Here is a 16,325-nt window from a genome sequence, read left to right as displayed (position 1 = left end):
GAGCACCTCCTGTACGAGGACAGGCTGTGAGAGTTGGGGTTGTACAGCCTGGAGAAGAGCAGGCCTTAGAGCAGCTTCAGTACTGAAAGGGGCTCCAGGAAAGCTGGGAATGAGCTTATGAAGTCCCCGAGCTCTGCCAGGGCTTACAAATTAGGAATGAAAAAAGGGGACCTTTTGATAGATGCAATAAATCTTACTGACTTTATTTCAGGATCACTTTACATTCCTAGACAAAAGAGATGATACAAATAAATAGAAGCTGTAAAACTATGGACAGAACTATTGACAGGTTCTTTGTCTACAGATCACCTAGGGGAAGGTGGAGATTGCTGTGAGTTCTCCTGTGGATGGGAGAGCCTCGGGCACTTTGCTTCCAAAGGACAGAGGGACTGGAGATGGTAAGCGCCTGGCGCATGGAGTTATCCCACCACTGCACGACAGCGTGGACAGGACCAGGGCTTTCAGTTTGCTTCTGTTTCGCAGCTGTTTATGGCTTTTACAGGTCCTGTTTTCCAATTTGTGTTGCTCCTGCAGGCGCACAGGGGTTGCACCAAGACGTGCAAAGCCTGGTGTGCGTTAACCGCTGCAGACAGAAGGAGGACGGATCCGGATGGACAGGCAAGTGCTGTGTGTTCAGTGAAGGCAGACTCAACACCTAAACAAACAAGCCCAATCTGATCTATATAATGGAGCAGCACAGCCCAGAACGTCGCACCAGAGGTTTGTGTGTCAGAAGATTCAAGCAGCATGCAGATATTTATAAAAGGCATCGGACCCACATTAAGGATGTTAAGAAAGTGCTGTTGTTCCTCCGCGGCGCACGGTGCTTGCTCCCAGGGCTGACTTCTGCTCCACCGTGTTCCTCTTCAAACAAAGATCCGTTACACAGATCAGAGCAAAGACCAGAAGGGTGTTAAACATTCCTGTCACAACACAGACTGTCCGAGGCCCATTCCAGGCATCGGCTGGATTTCCCATCATTGCCTGTTCACCTGCAGGACGCTCAGATGGTGCAGATTAACACCCGGACAGGGGCAAATGCAGCAAGAATGAATCTTAGAAACTTCAACCCAGAGCTCAGCATGTTTTGTTCGGCTTCAGACAATGCGTTTTATCTTAACATCAGTGCCACCGAGTCTCTGGTTGGGGGTGAGCCCATGGGAATGAGGAGCTAAGGGTTTCTGTAAGAATCCAAGCTTCTTGTAACCACACTGACCCTGTCTCCAGCCACAGCTCCAGTCTAAATGCAGTGCCTAAATCTATGGTTTTACTCTGTTTCCACCTGACTGAATTTCTTTCACCTCGTAACAAACTTCTACAGTATTAAAAGCAGAGCCTTTTGGACGCTTTAACCAGCCAGCTTGCCAACAGCCCAGTGAGAACAGGGCTGCTGCTACAGGGGGGGCTCCCAGCACGTGAGTTCCATACATAATTCCCTATGGAACAGCAGCAAATGAGGAAAAATGTGCGTGTGTGCAGACACAGATGTGCCTGCATGTGCATCGCAAGCATATAGGTGGGTATGCACGGACACGGTTACAGGTCTTGCGGCTGCTTGAGGTTTCAGCCTCCCTCGTTTCATTTCTATACTCTGAGCGCTTGCACCATACAATAATTCAAAACACCAAAGCATAGAAGATTATGTGCTAGAGGGAGGAGAAGGAAGAGGTGATGTATTATGCAACGAGAGCTGGTTAAAAGGCTCTGTACATCAACAGTGCTTGATAAAAAGGAAGATTATGCCAGGTTTCCATGAAAGAACCCTGTCAGGTGCTCACTCTCTCCATTATAAGCAAACACCATTTTCCTCCACCAAAACTAATATCTGTATGTGTAAATACAGATCAATCTGTGGTGCAGGAAAGCACTTGGAGCGGCCGAGCTCCCACAGCAGCTGGCTCACCCAGGCACCGTGCCCGCAGGATGCGGGTGAGCTGTGCCAGGCAGCTGGCTCCCTCTGCTCCCAAGGCCAGAGGGAATGGTGGGTCAGAGGGAACGGCATTCCCTGACCCGCACCGAGTCCCACAGCACACACTGCGCAAGCACACAAGGCAGAGTCCACACAGCCGAGCATTTCTAAGCCCAGACCAGTCCTCACAAACCCACAGACTCTGGGGGAGTTGTCAGGGAGGGAGGGGAAATGGGTAAAAACATTCCCAGAATGACAGCCAACAGCTACCAGAAAAGTAACATCCCAAGTCTCGATACGCAGTAAACTAAAACGTATGGATGAGCTGAGAGACACTAGACAGGGACACCGGGCTCTCCTCAGCGTGGCAGTTCCGCCTCCCAGCACGCGAGCTGCAGTGCTGCAGGAACCTGCTTCCATCATAGGGCTGCTCTGCAGAGAGCATCAAATGCAGGAGCTCTTCCTCCCTTGTTTTCAAAGTAAAACCCGTGGAATTGGTACCAGATTCCGTTTCCCAGGCTTGGTTACATGTGGTTTTACTCCCAGTGGGCTCTATGGAGGAGAAGTTGCAGGGAAAGCTTCTAACGTAGAACAGGGGAGGCACAAAAGGCACCAGATGCCAAACCTCCTTAGGTGCCAAAGAAATGATGCTTATGGGAAGGGTGTGCTGAGACACAGCTCCACGTTTTGGCGCTTGAACCTCTCCCCAGTTTACAGGGGGAGCAGCACCAGCCCTGGAAGCCTGCCGGGAAGAGAGCTCCGAGCAATGCTACGCTGCCCACCGGCACTGGGAGATGGAAGAAAATGGCCACAGGCCACCCCACAGTTCAAAGGCTTCGTACGGACACTGGCTTGAAAGGCCAGGTGTGAAGATGGAGGCAAAAGAGAGGAAGAAAGCTGGCACTGGTGTGCAGAGGTATCTGTGGACGGACAAGGTGGTTCCTGCTGGAAGGGGTGAGGCCTGTGGTAGGTCAGTTTAGCGGAGCTCTTATGCCTGTAAACAAGGGAATGACTTGAGTTTCTATTGCTTTCTCTGTAGAGCGCAACGTTGCTTTCAAGGCCCCTTTCTGTCCCACAGCTCTGCAGGGAGGCCCAGCTGCCATCCTGCCTTGGACCAGCTCTTAACCCCAAATGATGACACCTGTCTGTCAAGCAGGAAGAGGAGAAACAATGCACCTAGTCAAGCTGGATCAGATCCTCTGCTTTTGAGCCTCATTGGGTTCTCACCATAGAGCTCTGAAGCGGTGGTTCTGTTGAGATGACTTTCAACTCTGTCTTCTTGTTGCCCAGCAGCAAGAAAGTCCAGTGCAGCAGAAGGGCGAGTGCGGAAGGAGAGGCGGCAATGCTGCGAGGTGATCCCCATGCTTCCCATTGCTTCTAACACACTGTAACGTACCTCATGCATGTCTGAGTTTCTAACTAAAGTCTGTTTCCCACAGAGGTCCAACGCTGAACTGCGAGCAGGGATATTCCCATGGCTCAGCGCCCCTGGACCGGCACCAGTCCGTGAAACAGCAGTGGCCACCTCCAGGGGAAGGGGCTGGAGCTGGTGGGATTTCTCTCTGTGGGTGTTTTCTTGGCTCTGCTCTCAGAAGGCAATGGCTGTGGGCACCCCGGAGAGGAACGGCTGGGTTTACTTTGGAACCAGCCCTCGGGACTGTGGGTAGAGCTGGGAGCTGTGGGTGCCTGCCGAAGAGGATGCCCCCGATTTCCGTCCAGTTTTAGGCCTGAAGAAGCAAAACCAAAAAAAAGTTAAGCACAAAGCCTCAGCCATGACACTGTCACTCATCAAACCCAGCCTTCCAAAAGGTGGTTTTTAACTGGGTTTTATCTCTAACCAGTCTCCGCTTTCTCTTCTCTGCTGTGCTGCTTTCTCTCTGCTTTACAGCCACACTCACCTTAACTCTACTGCTGAGGATGCCAACAGAGCAGCTGTGTGGGCAGCGCTGCTGTTGGTCAGTGCACTCACTCCGAGCCCACTCACCTGGGTTTGGATTTTTTGTTTAAGGTGCTCTCAAAGCTTGAAGCGTCCACTTGGATCTCATCTTCATCCTGCAGAGCCGCTTCTAGAGCTGCCTGAACTTTGGGAGCGATGGCCGGGCCCTCGTAATCTCTTGTTGTCCGGCTGGGCATGTCAAGTTCCAGTAACACAATGTTCTCTGCCTGAGACAGAGAAAGCGCAGTCCAGGTCTGCACGTTTTCACACAAATTGTTTCTTACCCCTCCAGAAGCTCATTCTGAAGCGCTTTACGAATCTATGCAGGGCACTGAGCAAATTCACACCCCAAAGAACGACCAATCCTCTGAAATACACATTCCCCTGATCAGCAGGGTGAACACATGAAGATTGGAACCAGATGTGGGCCTACCCTGTACCGAGCCTCCGGACGGATCATCATGGACGTCCTGGCATGTTGGCTCAGAGGCCTTTTGTATCCCACGGCAGACACCGGCCTCTTCATCATCTGCTGGTTGCTAGAGAAAAAGAGGTACTCGGTCTGTGACACCAACACCAGAGGCTCCCCTGGTTGTTCATGAGCTAAAAAACCTGCCAGTTCCACACAGAAACACGTTCCAGAGAGCAGAAACGACCTGGGCTGCAGCTGTAGGGACAGCTCTCTACCCAGAGACAACAATGAGACTGTTACCCTGTGCCACCTACTTGAGGAAATAGCCTCAAGTAGGGCAGGTTTAGATTGGATATCAGGAAACATTTCTTTACTGAAAGAGTGGTGAAGCCCTGGCAGAGGCTGCCCAGGGCAGTGGCAAAGTCCCCATCCCTGGAGGGGCTACAGAAAGCATGTGGATGTGGCACTTGGGATGGGCACTTGGTTTAGAGGGCACGGTGGTTTGGGCTGATGGTTGGACTTGATAACCTTGGAGGTCTTTTCTGACGCAAATGATTCCATGATTCCATGATTCCCTGCATGAAAGGGAGGGTTTCTGCACATTTTTACTGTTCAGACTGCAGGTGTGTTCGGCTGCATCCAACTTTCTATATCTGCTGCAGAGAATTCTCTGTGTAGAGTTGGGATTGAGCCACAGCTCTTGTTGTAATAGGTAATATTTTGAGAGCTTTCCTATCTAAAACAGGGAAGAAACATGATGGAATTTGCTGCTATTTTAATGGTGAATGAACTGTTACATGTATTTTCCATGTAATTATTTGGCTCATCTAGAAGAAAAACCCTCATCGTCCAAGCATACCCATGTCTGGACGTTCCCATTTTATTCAGCCTACTATGAGGAATGTAATTTTTTATGTTACTGTGCAGCAAGAAACTAGGAACTCTGGAAAGCCAGATTAAATCCCAGTTCAATCCTTCTTTTGGGGTGCAGAATCCCAGACTTGTTTAGGTTGGAAAAGACCTTTAAGGTCATGAAGTCCAACCATAAACCCAACACTGCCAACACCACCACTGAACCCTGTCCCCAAGCACCATATCCACACGACTTCAGGAATGGGGGCTCCACTGCTGCCCTGCGCAGCTTCTGCCAGTGCTCAACAGCCCTTTCCATGAGGGAATATTTTCTAATATTCAGCCTAACCCCACCCCTGGTTCAACTTGAGGCTGTTTCCTCTCCTACCCCTTATCACTTGGGAGAAGAGCCCAGCATCCACCTCACCACAACCTCCTTTCTGGATGCTGCAGAGAGCGATGAGGTCTCTCCTCAGCCTCCTCTTCTTCAGGCTAAACAGTTCCAGGTCCCTCAGCCCTTGGGCTGCAGGCCCTTCCCCAGCTTTGTTCCCTTCTCTGGACACACTCCAGCCCCTCAATGTCTTTCCTGGAGCGAGGGGCACAAAACTGAACCCAGGATTCAACGTGCGGCCTCACCAACGCCGAGTGCAGGAGGACAATCTCTGCCTGGCTCCTGCTGGCCACACCAAGGCTGATCCAAGCCAGCAGGCTGTTGGCCACCTGGGCCACTGCTGGGTACCTTGTTCCTGACAGCTGGAGGGGTTTCTGTAATTGCATCCCAAGAACAGAGAAGAGGCACACTCACTCCAGACGGGTTATGGGATGCAGTTTCCACTGGTCCTCCTCTTCATCAAAGAATGATCTGTTCATGATCTTATTCTTTTCTTCCACGGGAATAAAATTTTCAATAATCAGGTGCCTATGTGCAAGCATAGAAATGGGAAATACACAAGTAACATCATTAGCAGATAACTTCCTCCACTGGCTGAATACAGCCCTTGGAAAGCAGGAATGTTTTCATTTTCTCCTGTTTAAATCTTGTTCCACAAGCAGTCCCTCCCCTCATTCCCACCCAAAGGAACCACCTCTGTTACAGAGAACAGCAGGCAACAAAAAGACGGGACTTACTTCAGCTTCAATTCCCTGGTGAGTTCATTCTGGGTCTGTTCCAGTTCCTGGCGCTCCTTGATGTGCTCTTCTTGGAGATCGTGGATTTCTGCCTTCACAGCTTGCAGCTTGGAAAATAACTGGAACAGACCACAAGAAGTCACTCCTTGCCAAAGCTCCTTTCATACGCAAGTGGATTTTATTCCTTACCCCCCCTTGGACAGCGAATCGTTGCCTTGTTACCTTTTTGAGTTTTTTGGTCTTTATGTCCACCTCCTGCTGCAGAGAACTATAGGTCTCCTTCAGTTCTAGCGTCTCCTCATCCCGACTTTCCATCTGTTGTTGAATTTCTCGCTCCCGACGTTTCTGAGGAAGGTGAGGCACTGTATTAGAGCCCACAACTGCACTGCATCTGCAGGCTGATGGACACGAAACCAGTGCTCGGAGAGGTTTTACATCCCAGGCTTCCAGGGCTTTGGCTTCCAGTGCTTCCTACCTCTCGCCTTAGGAGCACTGGAAGCGTTAACTCCTCTTTCTCCTTATCTCGCTGCTAAAATTGGGTAGTGTGAAGCTCAAGCTTCGTTAAAGGACTCAAGTGTCACATTTAGATTGTTTATTTTTAATTTTAATCAAACTGGTCATCCTCGGCACAGGAAGGACACGGATCTGTGGGAGTGAGTCTAGAGGAGGCCATGGAGATTGTCCCAGGGCTGGAGAACCTCCCATATAAGCACCAACAGAAAACACATAACAGAGACCAAATTTTTAGCCCACAGTATGCCCCCCTGCCTTGAGCTCATGGCTGAGCTGTGACCCTCTGCTGTCTTCCAACTATTTCATCACTTACAGCTCTAATCAAGAGAGGACATAAGTCTTTAACATCCAAAGCTGGAAGAAAACCATTCTAAACTTTCTTTACCTACCTTATACAGTGACAGAGAGGACACAAGCTTTCCCTCTCCTTTTGAGATCGGTGATTGCCATTAAACCAATTTTAGGGTTAATCCTGGGCACATTTTCTTTTGTTTCTCCCAGTACAATGTTCAATAGAAGTTCTGCAGCCAGGCTGCTTATCCTGAATAACAAACATTCTTCATCGTACCTGCTCTGCGATTTCCTGCCGCTTCTGTTCCAGGATTTTCTGCTGTTCGTTTGTGTGATCCACAATATTTTTCCCTCCCACTAGAAGCTTGCTTTCCATAGCCTGAAAGTTAAAAAACAAGGTCAGAAGGTTCTCTCAGTGATAATTTCATCCCACCTCACCTGACTTTTCCAGAACATGACTCTCTCTCCTATGGATACAACTTCTCAGGGCAGCTCCCTGATTTAACCTTCCCTTTCAAATCTGCTGCTACAAGAATTCCTGATTCTTGACATTTCTATAAAAGAGTGGGATTAATGAAACAGTTACTTGCACAGCATAAGACATAGCTACAAGGTGTGGCAAAGCTGGAGAACCAACAAGCGTTCTCCTGTTATCAACCTGTGATGGGTGGAAGCGTTTTCTGGGGGACACCTTGTGCAAAGCTGTATTGCCACACTTTATTACTCTGAACGCTGCAGTTGCCATCCGAGCAGCACATCAGAAAAATGAAACAATTCATGAACATCTAAACACATGAGTAATGGTGGAAACAAAAGGAATTTCGAGTCCAGTCTGGAAATTGTTTATATAAAATCCAAACACAAATCACTATTCTGGATTGAAATACTTTTCCCAACTGGGAAACCTGCTCTTCTCCCCACAGCCTAAGTAAACTGCTCTCAAAAAGTACAGCAAGGAAGACTTCTACCTTGATTTTAGCACTCAGCATTTCTGTTGCTTCCTTCTCTCGCCTCAGGTCCTCCATTTTCTTCTCCTTCTCTTTCAGCAGCCTCATCTTTTCTTCTGCCACCAAGCTGTGATCCTCAACTATAGCTTTCTTCTCAATCTCCAGCTTCTCTTGCTGTTCCCTCCAATAGTCATCTTTGTCTTCTCCTTCATCCTCCCCCTCCTCAGTGTCCTCCTCCTCCTCCCCACCATCTCTCCTCCTTTCCCTCCTCTTTCTTTTGCCAATATTTCGTTTTTCCAGCTGTGCCTTGAGTCGCGCGATCTCTTCCTGGAATTCTCGTAGCAGAGCATCCTTAGGGTCCTCGTTCACTCGCGGCTTGTTCTTGATGTTCTTGGCACGATTGGCATACCGCAGGGTTGTCAGAGTCTCTTCTACGTTGTACGAGGCAGGGCCTATATTGGCCACCATCACAGTTTTGGCGTTGCCACCTAAGGAGTCTTGAAGCAACCTCGTCAGCTTAGAGTCCCGGTATGGAATGTGCGTGCTTTTGCCATCTACGAGGGCAGAGATAACGTTGCCCAAAGCCGAGAGAGAGAGATTGATTTTAGTAGCTTCCTTCAACCTCTCCCCCTGTGCTCCAGTCTTGGCCTGGCGCTCGCTGCCTGCGAGGTCGACCAGGTTGAGTTTCCCAACACGGATGTGGTTCTCTCCATCCAGTCCTAACTCACTGCATTCGATAGTGATCACAAAAATAGCATGGGAGCGAGAGCTGTGTTCGTTCATGTTGGTGGCACCAACAGAGCGGTTCTGGTTTCCCACATTCATGACATGCTCGATCTCTTTGACACTTTTTGTAACGAAGGAGGACAAATCCTTAACATACACACCTGTGTCTGGCCTCTCCTTTAACTCCAGCCTCTTGGACTGATCCTTGGACAGCAAGTCTCTGATCTCCTCTTGGTAGATCTCCAGGTAAGAAGCTCTAACCAGGTATTGCTGATTCTGGGATCGAGAGATGTGGGTGAAGATGTGATCGAACGAATTGGGGATGACCCCTCTTTTTTCAGGATCGCCACGAACCCCTTCCATCGTATATGTCTTCCCTGTCCCAGTCTGCCCGTAGGCAAAGATCGTCCCGTTAAACCCTTGCAGAACAGAGTCCACAAGAGGCCTGAAGGTCTCATCATAGAGTTCCACCTGTTTGGAATTCCAGTCATACACAGCATCAAAGGTGAACGTCTTGGGCAGTTCGTGAGCTGTTCCCCGCGGGTTCTTCACCGAGACCTGCCCAAGCTTGACGTCCACGTTGACGACTTTCTCATATGAAGCTGTCTTCTCTTTGCTGTTCATCGGCCGGCACCGCACCACCACCCTCACGGACTCGGAGCTCTTCAGCTTCGACATGACAGCAGCTCTGCGGCCGGCAGGATGCGAGTGACAGATGATCCCCTGCTAGGAACCTACGACAGAAACCCAGAAAGAAGAGGTGAAGGCAGTGTTCTGCAGGTGACAGTTCTTCACAAAAACCAATGACTCAACCCATCTATTCAAGCAGCATTTTGCCCAACTTAGTTGTTAGGGATTTCAAATGAAGAATAAAAACAATGCACAACATGAAAACGGCCTGTACTGGGACGGAATGACCTTCCAAACCCTCCTCATCAAACACTCTAACTTCTACAAATTCTGCTGCAAAACACCTTCATCCAATGACATCTTTACCCCTGGCAGAGATCATTGCCCGGACCCACACAAATAATCACAATGCTTTCAAAACTATTTATAAATAAAATCCTTTGCCATTGGTTTGATTTGCAGTCAGGTTTTTTGCTTTAAATCTCACAATTTGAAAATCTAGCAGCAATTTGCTCCCCCTGCTGCCCAGGGCTCCTGAGAGGGGATCAGTCGGGTGATCCGATTAAGGGGTTTTTGAATCGATGATTCTATGCACTTTGAACCCTGGGTTCAGTTTTGGGCCCTCACTCCAAGGACACTGAGGGGCTGGAGCACGTCTAGAGAAAGGAACAGAGCTGGGGAAGGGTCTGGAGCCCAGGGGTCCAGGGGTTCTGGGAGCAGCTGAGGGCCCTTGGGCTGTTCAGCCTGGAGGAGGCTGAGGGGAGACCTCATCGCTCTCTGCAGCTCCGAGAAAGGAGGTTGTGGCGAGGTGGGTGCTGGACTCTTCTCCTAAGTGATAAGGGGTAGGATGAGAGGAAACGGCCTCGCGTTGCGCCAGGGGTGGGGTTAGATGCGATATCAGGAAATATTCCTTCACGGATGGGGTTCTCAGGCCCCGGCAGACGCTGCCCAGGGCGGCGGGGCCGTCCCCATCCCTGGAGGGTTTACAGACCGTGTGGATGTGGAGCTCGGGGACAGGCTTCGGCCGCTTTAACGGCTGTTTCCCTGCCGTTCCAGCCCCCTGCGCTCCGGCTCGTCCCTCCCCGCTCGGCTCCGCTCCCTGCGCCCCCCGGTCCGGCCTCCGCCGCTCGGGGCGGGCCGGGCCGCGCTCACCTGCGCCGTCACCATGGAGCCCCGGCCGGCCCCGCCCGCGCGCCGGAAGTGCCTGTCGGGCCCCGCCCCCAGAGAGTGACGCACTTCCTTGGCAACGCGCGCTCCCGGCGGCGATTCCTTAGCAACGGGCGGGGCCTGGGGCCGAGCGGCTCCGCGGGGGCCGGCGAAGCGCGCCCAGAGCCCAACCGAGTCCCGGGGAGCACTCAGAACACGGGACCCGCAAGGAGGGAGGGGATTCTACCCCTCTGCTCCGCTCTGAGGCCCCACCTGGAGCCCTGCGTCCAGTTCTTCAGCCCTCAGCACAGGGAGGACACGGAGCTGTTGGAGCGAGAGCAGAGGAGGCCACGGAGATGATCCGAGGGCTGGAGAAACTCCTGTACGAGGCCAGGCTGAGAGAGCTGGGGTTGTTCAGTCTGGAGAACAGAAGGCTGCAGGGAGACCTTAAAGCAGCTTGAGTCCTGAAAGGGGCTCCAGGAGAGCTGGGGAGGGGCTTTGGATCAGGGAGGGCAGGGGTGGGCTGAGGAGAATGTTTTTCAGCTGAAAGAGTGGAGATTGAGGTGAGATCTTTAGAAGAAATATTTTCCTGTGAGGGTGGAAAGGCCCTGGCCCAGGTTGCCCAGAGCAGTGGTGGCTGCCCCATCCCTGGAGGGGTTCAAGGCCAGGTTGGATGGGGCTGGGGGCCCCTGATCCAGTGGGAGGTGTCCCTGCCCATGGCAGGCGGGGAAACTGGGTGGGCTTTGAGGACCCTTCAAACCAAAACCATTCCTGGATTCTATGATGGGACCAAAGCTCCCCCCACAGACCCCTAAAGTGCCAGTTTGACCTCTGGTGATTCCAAGGAAGGGCCAGGCTGGGGAAGGCACCGGCCTCACGGGAGGATCAGCATGGAACACAGCAAGGGAAGAAGGAATTCAGGTTTAACAGGAGTGAATACAAAAGCAAGGGTTTATTATTACAAAAATACCTATTTATATATATATAAAAAAAAGTAGTGTTTTAAGAAAAATGTCTTCCTGATAGGAGCCAGGGAGGCTGCCTGGTCCACAGTGAGGTGAGGCAGCCCTGGCAGCACCATCCATGATTCAACAAGGAAAACAGAGCGGAGCCTTTGCCACCCTGGCTCTCAGTCAGCCCTCTGCTCAGTCCTGAGCCTTCAAACTCCTCCAAGGCTCAGCAGCTTCCAAAGAGCCAAAAAAATCCACCACCAAATGGCACTTGGAGTTAAAGCCCCGCAAATGCCCTGAGGTAACATGGTGTGGAGACAGTGTTGTGGTTCGGAGCGTAGCGAGGTGCCGGAGGCAGCTGGCCCTGGTACCACAGCTTTGCCAGAGCAGTGTTTTGGCACAAAAACAGCTGGCTCTGCCAAAAGATGAAGTCATGAGTGGCTCTGAGAGGTGCTGGGTGGGCTGAGCCTTACCCAGTCAGGACAAGTGATGTTCCCAGCACTGGAGCACACTGCGCCAGGCCAAGGGGTTGGGCAGGGATCCCCTGGATCCCCTGGACAGGAGCAGTTGGCAGAGAGGTCCTCACAAAGCACAAAACCATTTAACACAGACACCAGCCCAGCTTTGGCTGCTGGCACCGCCCTGGCTCAAACCCACTCCCATCCCCACCACAGACTTGTCCCAACACCAACAGCCCCAGCTCCGGCACTATCCCGTCCGCGGTCCTGCCAATACCTTCCCCCGCTCCACACACGGCTGAGGAGTTAAAACATGGCCCCACTCTGCTTCTCCAGCGCCACTGGGGACCTGGATGCTCCACTGCAAAGTGGGTGGCATCATTTTGGCAGGGAAGGGGACGGAGGCACAGAGCTGAGGGTGCCCAGGAAGGCAACAGCAGCGAAATCCACACCTTCCCAGTTTGTACAGAGTTTTTCCGTGAGCTCCTGTCCAGTCACTGGAATATTCCTGACCACACTTTGCACTTACGGTCAGTTTTGGACAAGGAGCTTCCTAACATCTCCAGGTAACTTTTAACAGAAAAAATCTGGAGAAGAGGGGATCCAAGCAGCTGCTTCCTCAAGATGTGGGCAAATCCCAGTGAGAGAACAGAGCTACACAAACTACACCTAAGAACCAGACACGGTCTGGTGCTTCCTACAAACTACAGGATTTAAAGTCTCTTTCTGGTCTGCCTCCCACTGAAAACACAGGAGGAGTCGGACAGAGCAGCCCTGCAGTGCCCGAGAGGAGCCCAGCAGCTCTGTGGGCCGGAGAGCGCTGCCAACAGCGAGGGATTCCTTGTGAGGCACCAGGCTCAGAGCCCTGCGATCCACGGAGCCTGCGCGGTCAGAATTCATCCCGCAGTCTCGGTGGGTGATCCATCCCGAAGAATGAGGAGGGTTTTCCATGCACATCACGCTCTCTTTTCACAAAGGCAGTAAAGGAAGAGACGCAGTTCCCGATGAAATGATCGGCCTGGCCAAGGATGTACAAATCCACCTGCGGCACGTCCGGCTGCAGGGTGACCACCTTCACCTGCAGAGGAAGGAGGGAAGCAGATCAATCTGGTCATCCCCTATTACAAACTAAATGCCTCAGCATGATATCAGAAATGGGAACACAAAACAAAAAGGGAGTGAGTTCTGCCTTGAATCAGTCTGTAACTCATTCAGGAACAGATAAATGTCAAAACCTTTCTGAAAATCACTTTGGTTTATCTCATTCCAGTCTTTTTTGAGGAGAAATTCACTGCTCTGCAAGAAAATCCTCTTCAGCCTCCAGGAAAGGAAGAGGCTCATGGCAAAATTCCTACTGTGATAAGCACAACTCATTTTGAGGTGCTCATATTTGCCTGTGAATAATACATCCCACTGCTGCCCGTGGGCCAAAGCGAGCCAGAACCCAAGGAAGCTCCATGGTCTGGCAGCCACACAGAACCCATGGAAGCTCTCTATTAACACACTCCTACCCAAAGGGGTTCTCAGCAGACTCACCTTTCCCTGGAAGAACTGCTTTATTTCCTCTGTGTAGGGCTCTGAATCCGTAGCGATGTAAACAGATTTGGCATCTGTCTTTCCCACCCAGAGCCTGAGGGCGCGCTCGATCTCCGGGAGGCCTGGCAGGCACATGTCCATGGTGAGCGGAGCAGCCGTGCTCCGGTCGTAGCCCACGCACTGCGGCGACGCCATGAAGTGCGACCCAGCCGTCCCGTCCTTCAGCATATTGCAGGCATTTTTCTACGGAAAGAGGAAACACCGTGTTTGGATGGCGATGGCATCAGGAAACCCACATCTCCCATCCCTGCCTCTGCCAGCAGTGGTACCACCTGTGGGGAAGACGAATCCCAATGGAATTCCTAACACCGGGTGAGTTTTTGAACACTAGCAGGGTCCGGCTGCTGCCCTGGAACAGCACTTTCCACACCAACCGCACAGCTGACAGCGAGCAGCGCTGCCCAGGAGCCGTACCCAGTCAGAGCCGATTCGCAGGTGGATTCCTACGTAGGGTCGGAGCAGCAGAGAACGGATATAGGCTTCTCCTTTCTTCACCATTCCCTCAGACCACACCATGTACTTCTGGAGGGGCCGGTGCTCCTCTAGGACCGGGAACTGAGCTGGAGCTCCAGGTAAGGCCAGCACAGGGTGCTCCGATGGTGGAAACCTACAGAAAAACACCCAGCAGACCAGAATGTGACAAAACCTTGTGGGCCTCGTCCCACACACAGACTACTGCGCATGGAATTCCAGAAGAGAAGAACAGAAGCTCTGAACACCCCAATATCTGCATCATCTGCTGCTCCACACATGCCTTAACAGAGCTCCCACCAGACGCTTCAGCAGGAGGATCCCGCCCAGCCAATATTTAATGGAAAAGCATTAACATTTGTAATTCTGTTGCTAACCAGCCCCTCTGAAATCCCCCCAAAATGCAACAGCCTTGCACAGTGACTGGCTTCAGGAGTTATTATATTGCGGCGTGCCAGCGCTTTTCCATCTTGTCCGTACCTCTGGATCCAGTGGTTCTTGTATGCGGGACTGAAGGAGATTCCTTTGAAGAGCTCTGACCGATCAAAATTCACCTGGAATTGATCCCAGAAGGGACCGAAGGGATTTCCATCCTGCAAGGGAAAGACAAAGATTCATATGGAAGGCAGATTTTGCAGGTCCCAGAGTGAGGAGTTTGCTCCCGGAGAGAGCCGAGAGAATGCAGCTGCCTGTCACACGGCTGCTCTGCAGGAACAAGAGCCAAACACGTTAAGGCAGACAATGGGAAGGCTGCCTTAACGGAGCACGAGCCCCAGTGCTCCAACCTGGACATAAAGGAGGGTGGGAAAACCACAGGAGAGGCCCTGCAGCCAGGCTGGGCCAAGGGGACTTGGCCTAGTGACAGACCAGCTTACTCAGAACCAGTAAATTCTTTTTACTGTGGATACTCAGGAGGCGCCCAGATAAGGTGAGATGGGGACAGCACCCAGGGGGGAACAGGAACCAGCAGAGAAAGGGAATCCACCTGGAATGCTTTAGGGCAGATAACTCCTAACTATGCAAACTAAAGCTGCCCCGAGTGAGCTGGGAACAGCAGCAGGATGGACTCGTGCCCATCTATCGGGAACAGCAGAGTTCTGGGGCTTCTCACCTTCATGGGGCAGGTGTTCCCATTGGCGCTCCGGCGGGCCGCCACCTCAAAGCAGTAAGCCACCCGCTTGCCGGGGGGCCAGTGTGTGGGTGCCAGCTCCTCCATGAACTCCTCGAGGCTGAGGACGCGGTGGTAGCGCAGCAGTGGCTCCAGCCTGAAGAACTCCGTGAACGGAACATGCCGCTGGGGAGAACAGCGACTGCTGGGATCACCAGGATCACGGGGCCCCCTGGGATCACTGGGCTACAGGGATCCCCAGGCTGCTGGGATCCACCAAGCAGCTGGGATCATTGGGCTGACTGGGCTCACTGGGATTGTGGAAACCACCGGACTGACGGAATCACTGGGATCACTGGGCTGCTGGAATCATTGGGCTTGCTGGGATCACTGAGCTGCCAGGACAGGACGAGAGGGAACGGCCTCAAGCTCTGCCAGGGGAGGTTTAGGCTGAACATTAGGAAAAAAATTTTCATGGAAAGGGTCATCGGGCACTGGCAGAGGGTGCCCAGGGAGGGGGTTGAGTCACCTTCCCTGGAGGTGTTTAAGGGACGGGTGGACGAGGCGCTGAGGGACATGGTTTAGTGTTTGATGGGAATGGTTGGACTCGATGAACCGGTGGATCTTTTCCAAACCGGTGATTCTATGATTCCAGGATCACTGGGCCCGCCGTCACCACTGAGCTACTGGGATCCCTAGGATGCTGGGCTCACTGGGATTGTTGAGACCACGAAGCAGGTGGGATCACGGGGATCATTGCTCACTGGACCGCCAGAATCGCGGGGCTCACGGGGCTGCTGGGCTCACTGGGCTCACCGCCCTCCACCCCGCCCGCCCCCCCCCGCTCTCACGTTGGTGTAGGCCCGGTACTCGATCCAGGGCGGCAGGGCCAGGGTGCGGTTGACGGCGCGGGCGAAGGCCAAAGCGCCCAGGAAGTGTTCGGCCTGGTTCCCGAAGCGACCTGCGAGAGGGGCGAGACAGGGGCTCAGCCGGGGGGGGGGTGGTTCCGGGGGGGGGCTCAGCCCGCACCCCGCGCCGCCGGGGCCTCACCCATGCAGGGACAGTACAGCAGGTACCCGGCCGCGTCCCAGGCGGGCGCCGCGCCGGCCCCCGCCGCCCCCAACAGCAGCAAAACGAGGAGCGCCGGCCCCATGGTCGCGGCCGAGGCGGAGCGGCGCCTTCCCAGCATGCCCCGCGGCGCGGCCGCTCTAGCCGCAACCCGCCGCTACCGAAACAGCAGCGACCTCTGTAG

General features: G+C 52.7%; 3 protein-coding genes across 3 annotated transcripts in view; all 3 read right to left on the bottom strand.

Moving 5' to 3' along the window:
- Positions 1–16,325, bottom strand: part of TM9SF4 (transmembrane 9 superfamily member 4) — a 75,840-nt gene that overhangs the window by 33,807 nt on the left and 25,708 nt on the right. The window lies entirely within an intron of this gene.
- Positions 173–10,554, bottom strand: KIF3B (kinesin family member 3B). The gene is made up of 9 exons (XM_069872175.1): positions 10,497–10,554; positions 8,010–9,448; positions 7,319–7,420; positions 6,460–6,582; positions 6,238–6,356; positions 5,915–6,028; positions 4,279–4,384; positions 3,894–4,072; positions 173–3,636 (listed from the first exon to the last, which is right to left on the bottom strand). The coding sequence occupies exons 2-9, from the start codon at positions 9,390–9,392 to the stop codon at positions 3,543–3,545; spliced, it is 2,220 nt and encodes a 739-aa protein (XP_069728276.1). The 5' UTR covers positions 9,393–9,448; positions 10,497–10,554; the 3' UTR covers positions 173–3,542.
- On the bottom strand, positions 11,424–16,252 carry POFUT1 (protein O-fucosyltransferase 1). The gene is made up of 7 exons (XM_069871562.1): positions 16,124–16,252; positions 15,925–16,034; positions 15,077–15,259; positions 14,446–14,558; positions 13,909–14,101; positions 13,435–13,677; positions 11,424–12,976 (listed from the first exon to the last, which is right to left on the bottom strand). The coding sequence occupies exons 1-7, from the start codon at positions 16,224–16,226 to the stop codon at positions 12,788–12,790; spliced, it is 1,134 nt and encodes a 377-aa protein (XP_069727663.1). The 5' UTR covers positions 16,227–16,252; the 3' UTR covers positions 11,424–12,787.

This window comes from Phaenicophaeus curvirostris, chromosome 18 (assembly GCF_032191515.1).
Source record: "Phaenicophaeus curvirostris isolate KB17595 chromosome 18, BPBGC_Pcur_1.0, whole genome shotgun sequence".
Lineage (NCBI taxonomy): Eukaryota > Metazoa > Chordata > Aves > Cuculiformes > Cuculidae > Phaenicophaeus > Phaenicophaeus curvirostris.
Note: the sequence above shows the minus strand (reverse complement) of the source record. Positions and strands in the feature narration are given on the sequence as shown.

What these genes read in the sequence shown, in the direction of transcription:
- KIF3B (XM_069872175.1), bottom strand. Translation starts at nt 9,392, where the DNA reads ATGTCGAAGCTGAAGAGCTCCGAGTCCGTGAGGGTGGTGGTGCGGTGC. An exon ending in ACCAGGGAATTGAAGCTGAA is followed by an intron (nt 6,029 to 6,237) that starts GTAAGTCCCGTC and finishes GCTTGCACATAG; the next exon opens with GCACCTGATTATTGAAAATT. An exon ending in AACAAAAAATCCAAACCCAG is followed by an intron (nt 3,637 to 3,893) that starts GTGAGTGGGCTC and finishes TTGCTTCTTCAG; the next exon opens with GCCTAAAACTGGACGGAAAT.
- POFUT1 (XM_069871562.1), bottom strand. Translation starts at nt 16,226, where the DNA reads ATGGGGCCGGCGCTCCTCGTTTTGCTGCTGTTGGGGGCGGCGGGGGCC. An exon ending in GGAACACCTGCCCCATGAAG is followed by an intron (nt 14,559 to 15,076) that starts GTGAGAAGCCCC and finishes TTTCCCTTGCAG; the next exon opens with GATGGAAATCCCTTCGGTCC. An exon ending in TGCGAATCGGCTCTGACTGG is followed by an intron (nt 13,678 to 13,908) that starts GTACGGCTCCTG and finishes CTCTTTCCGTAG; the next exon opens with AAAAATGCCTGCAATATGCT.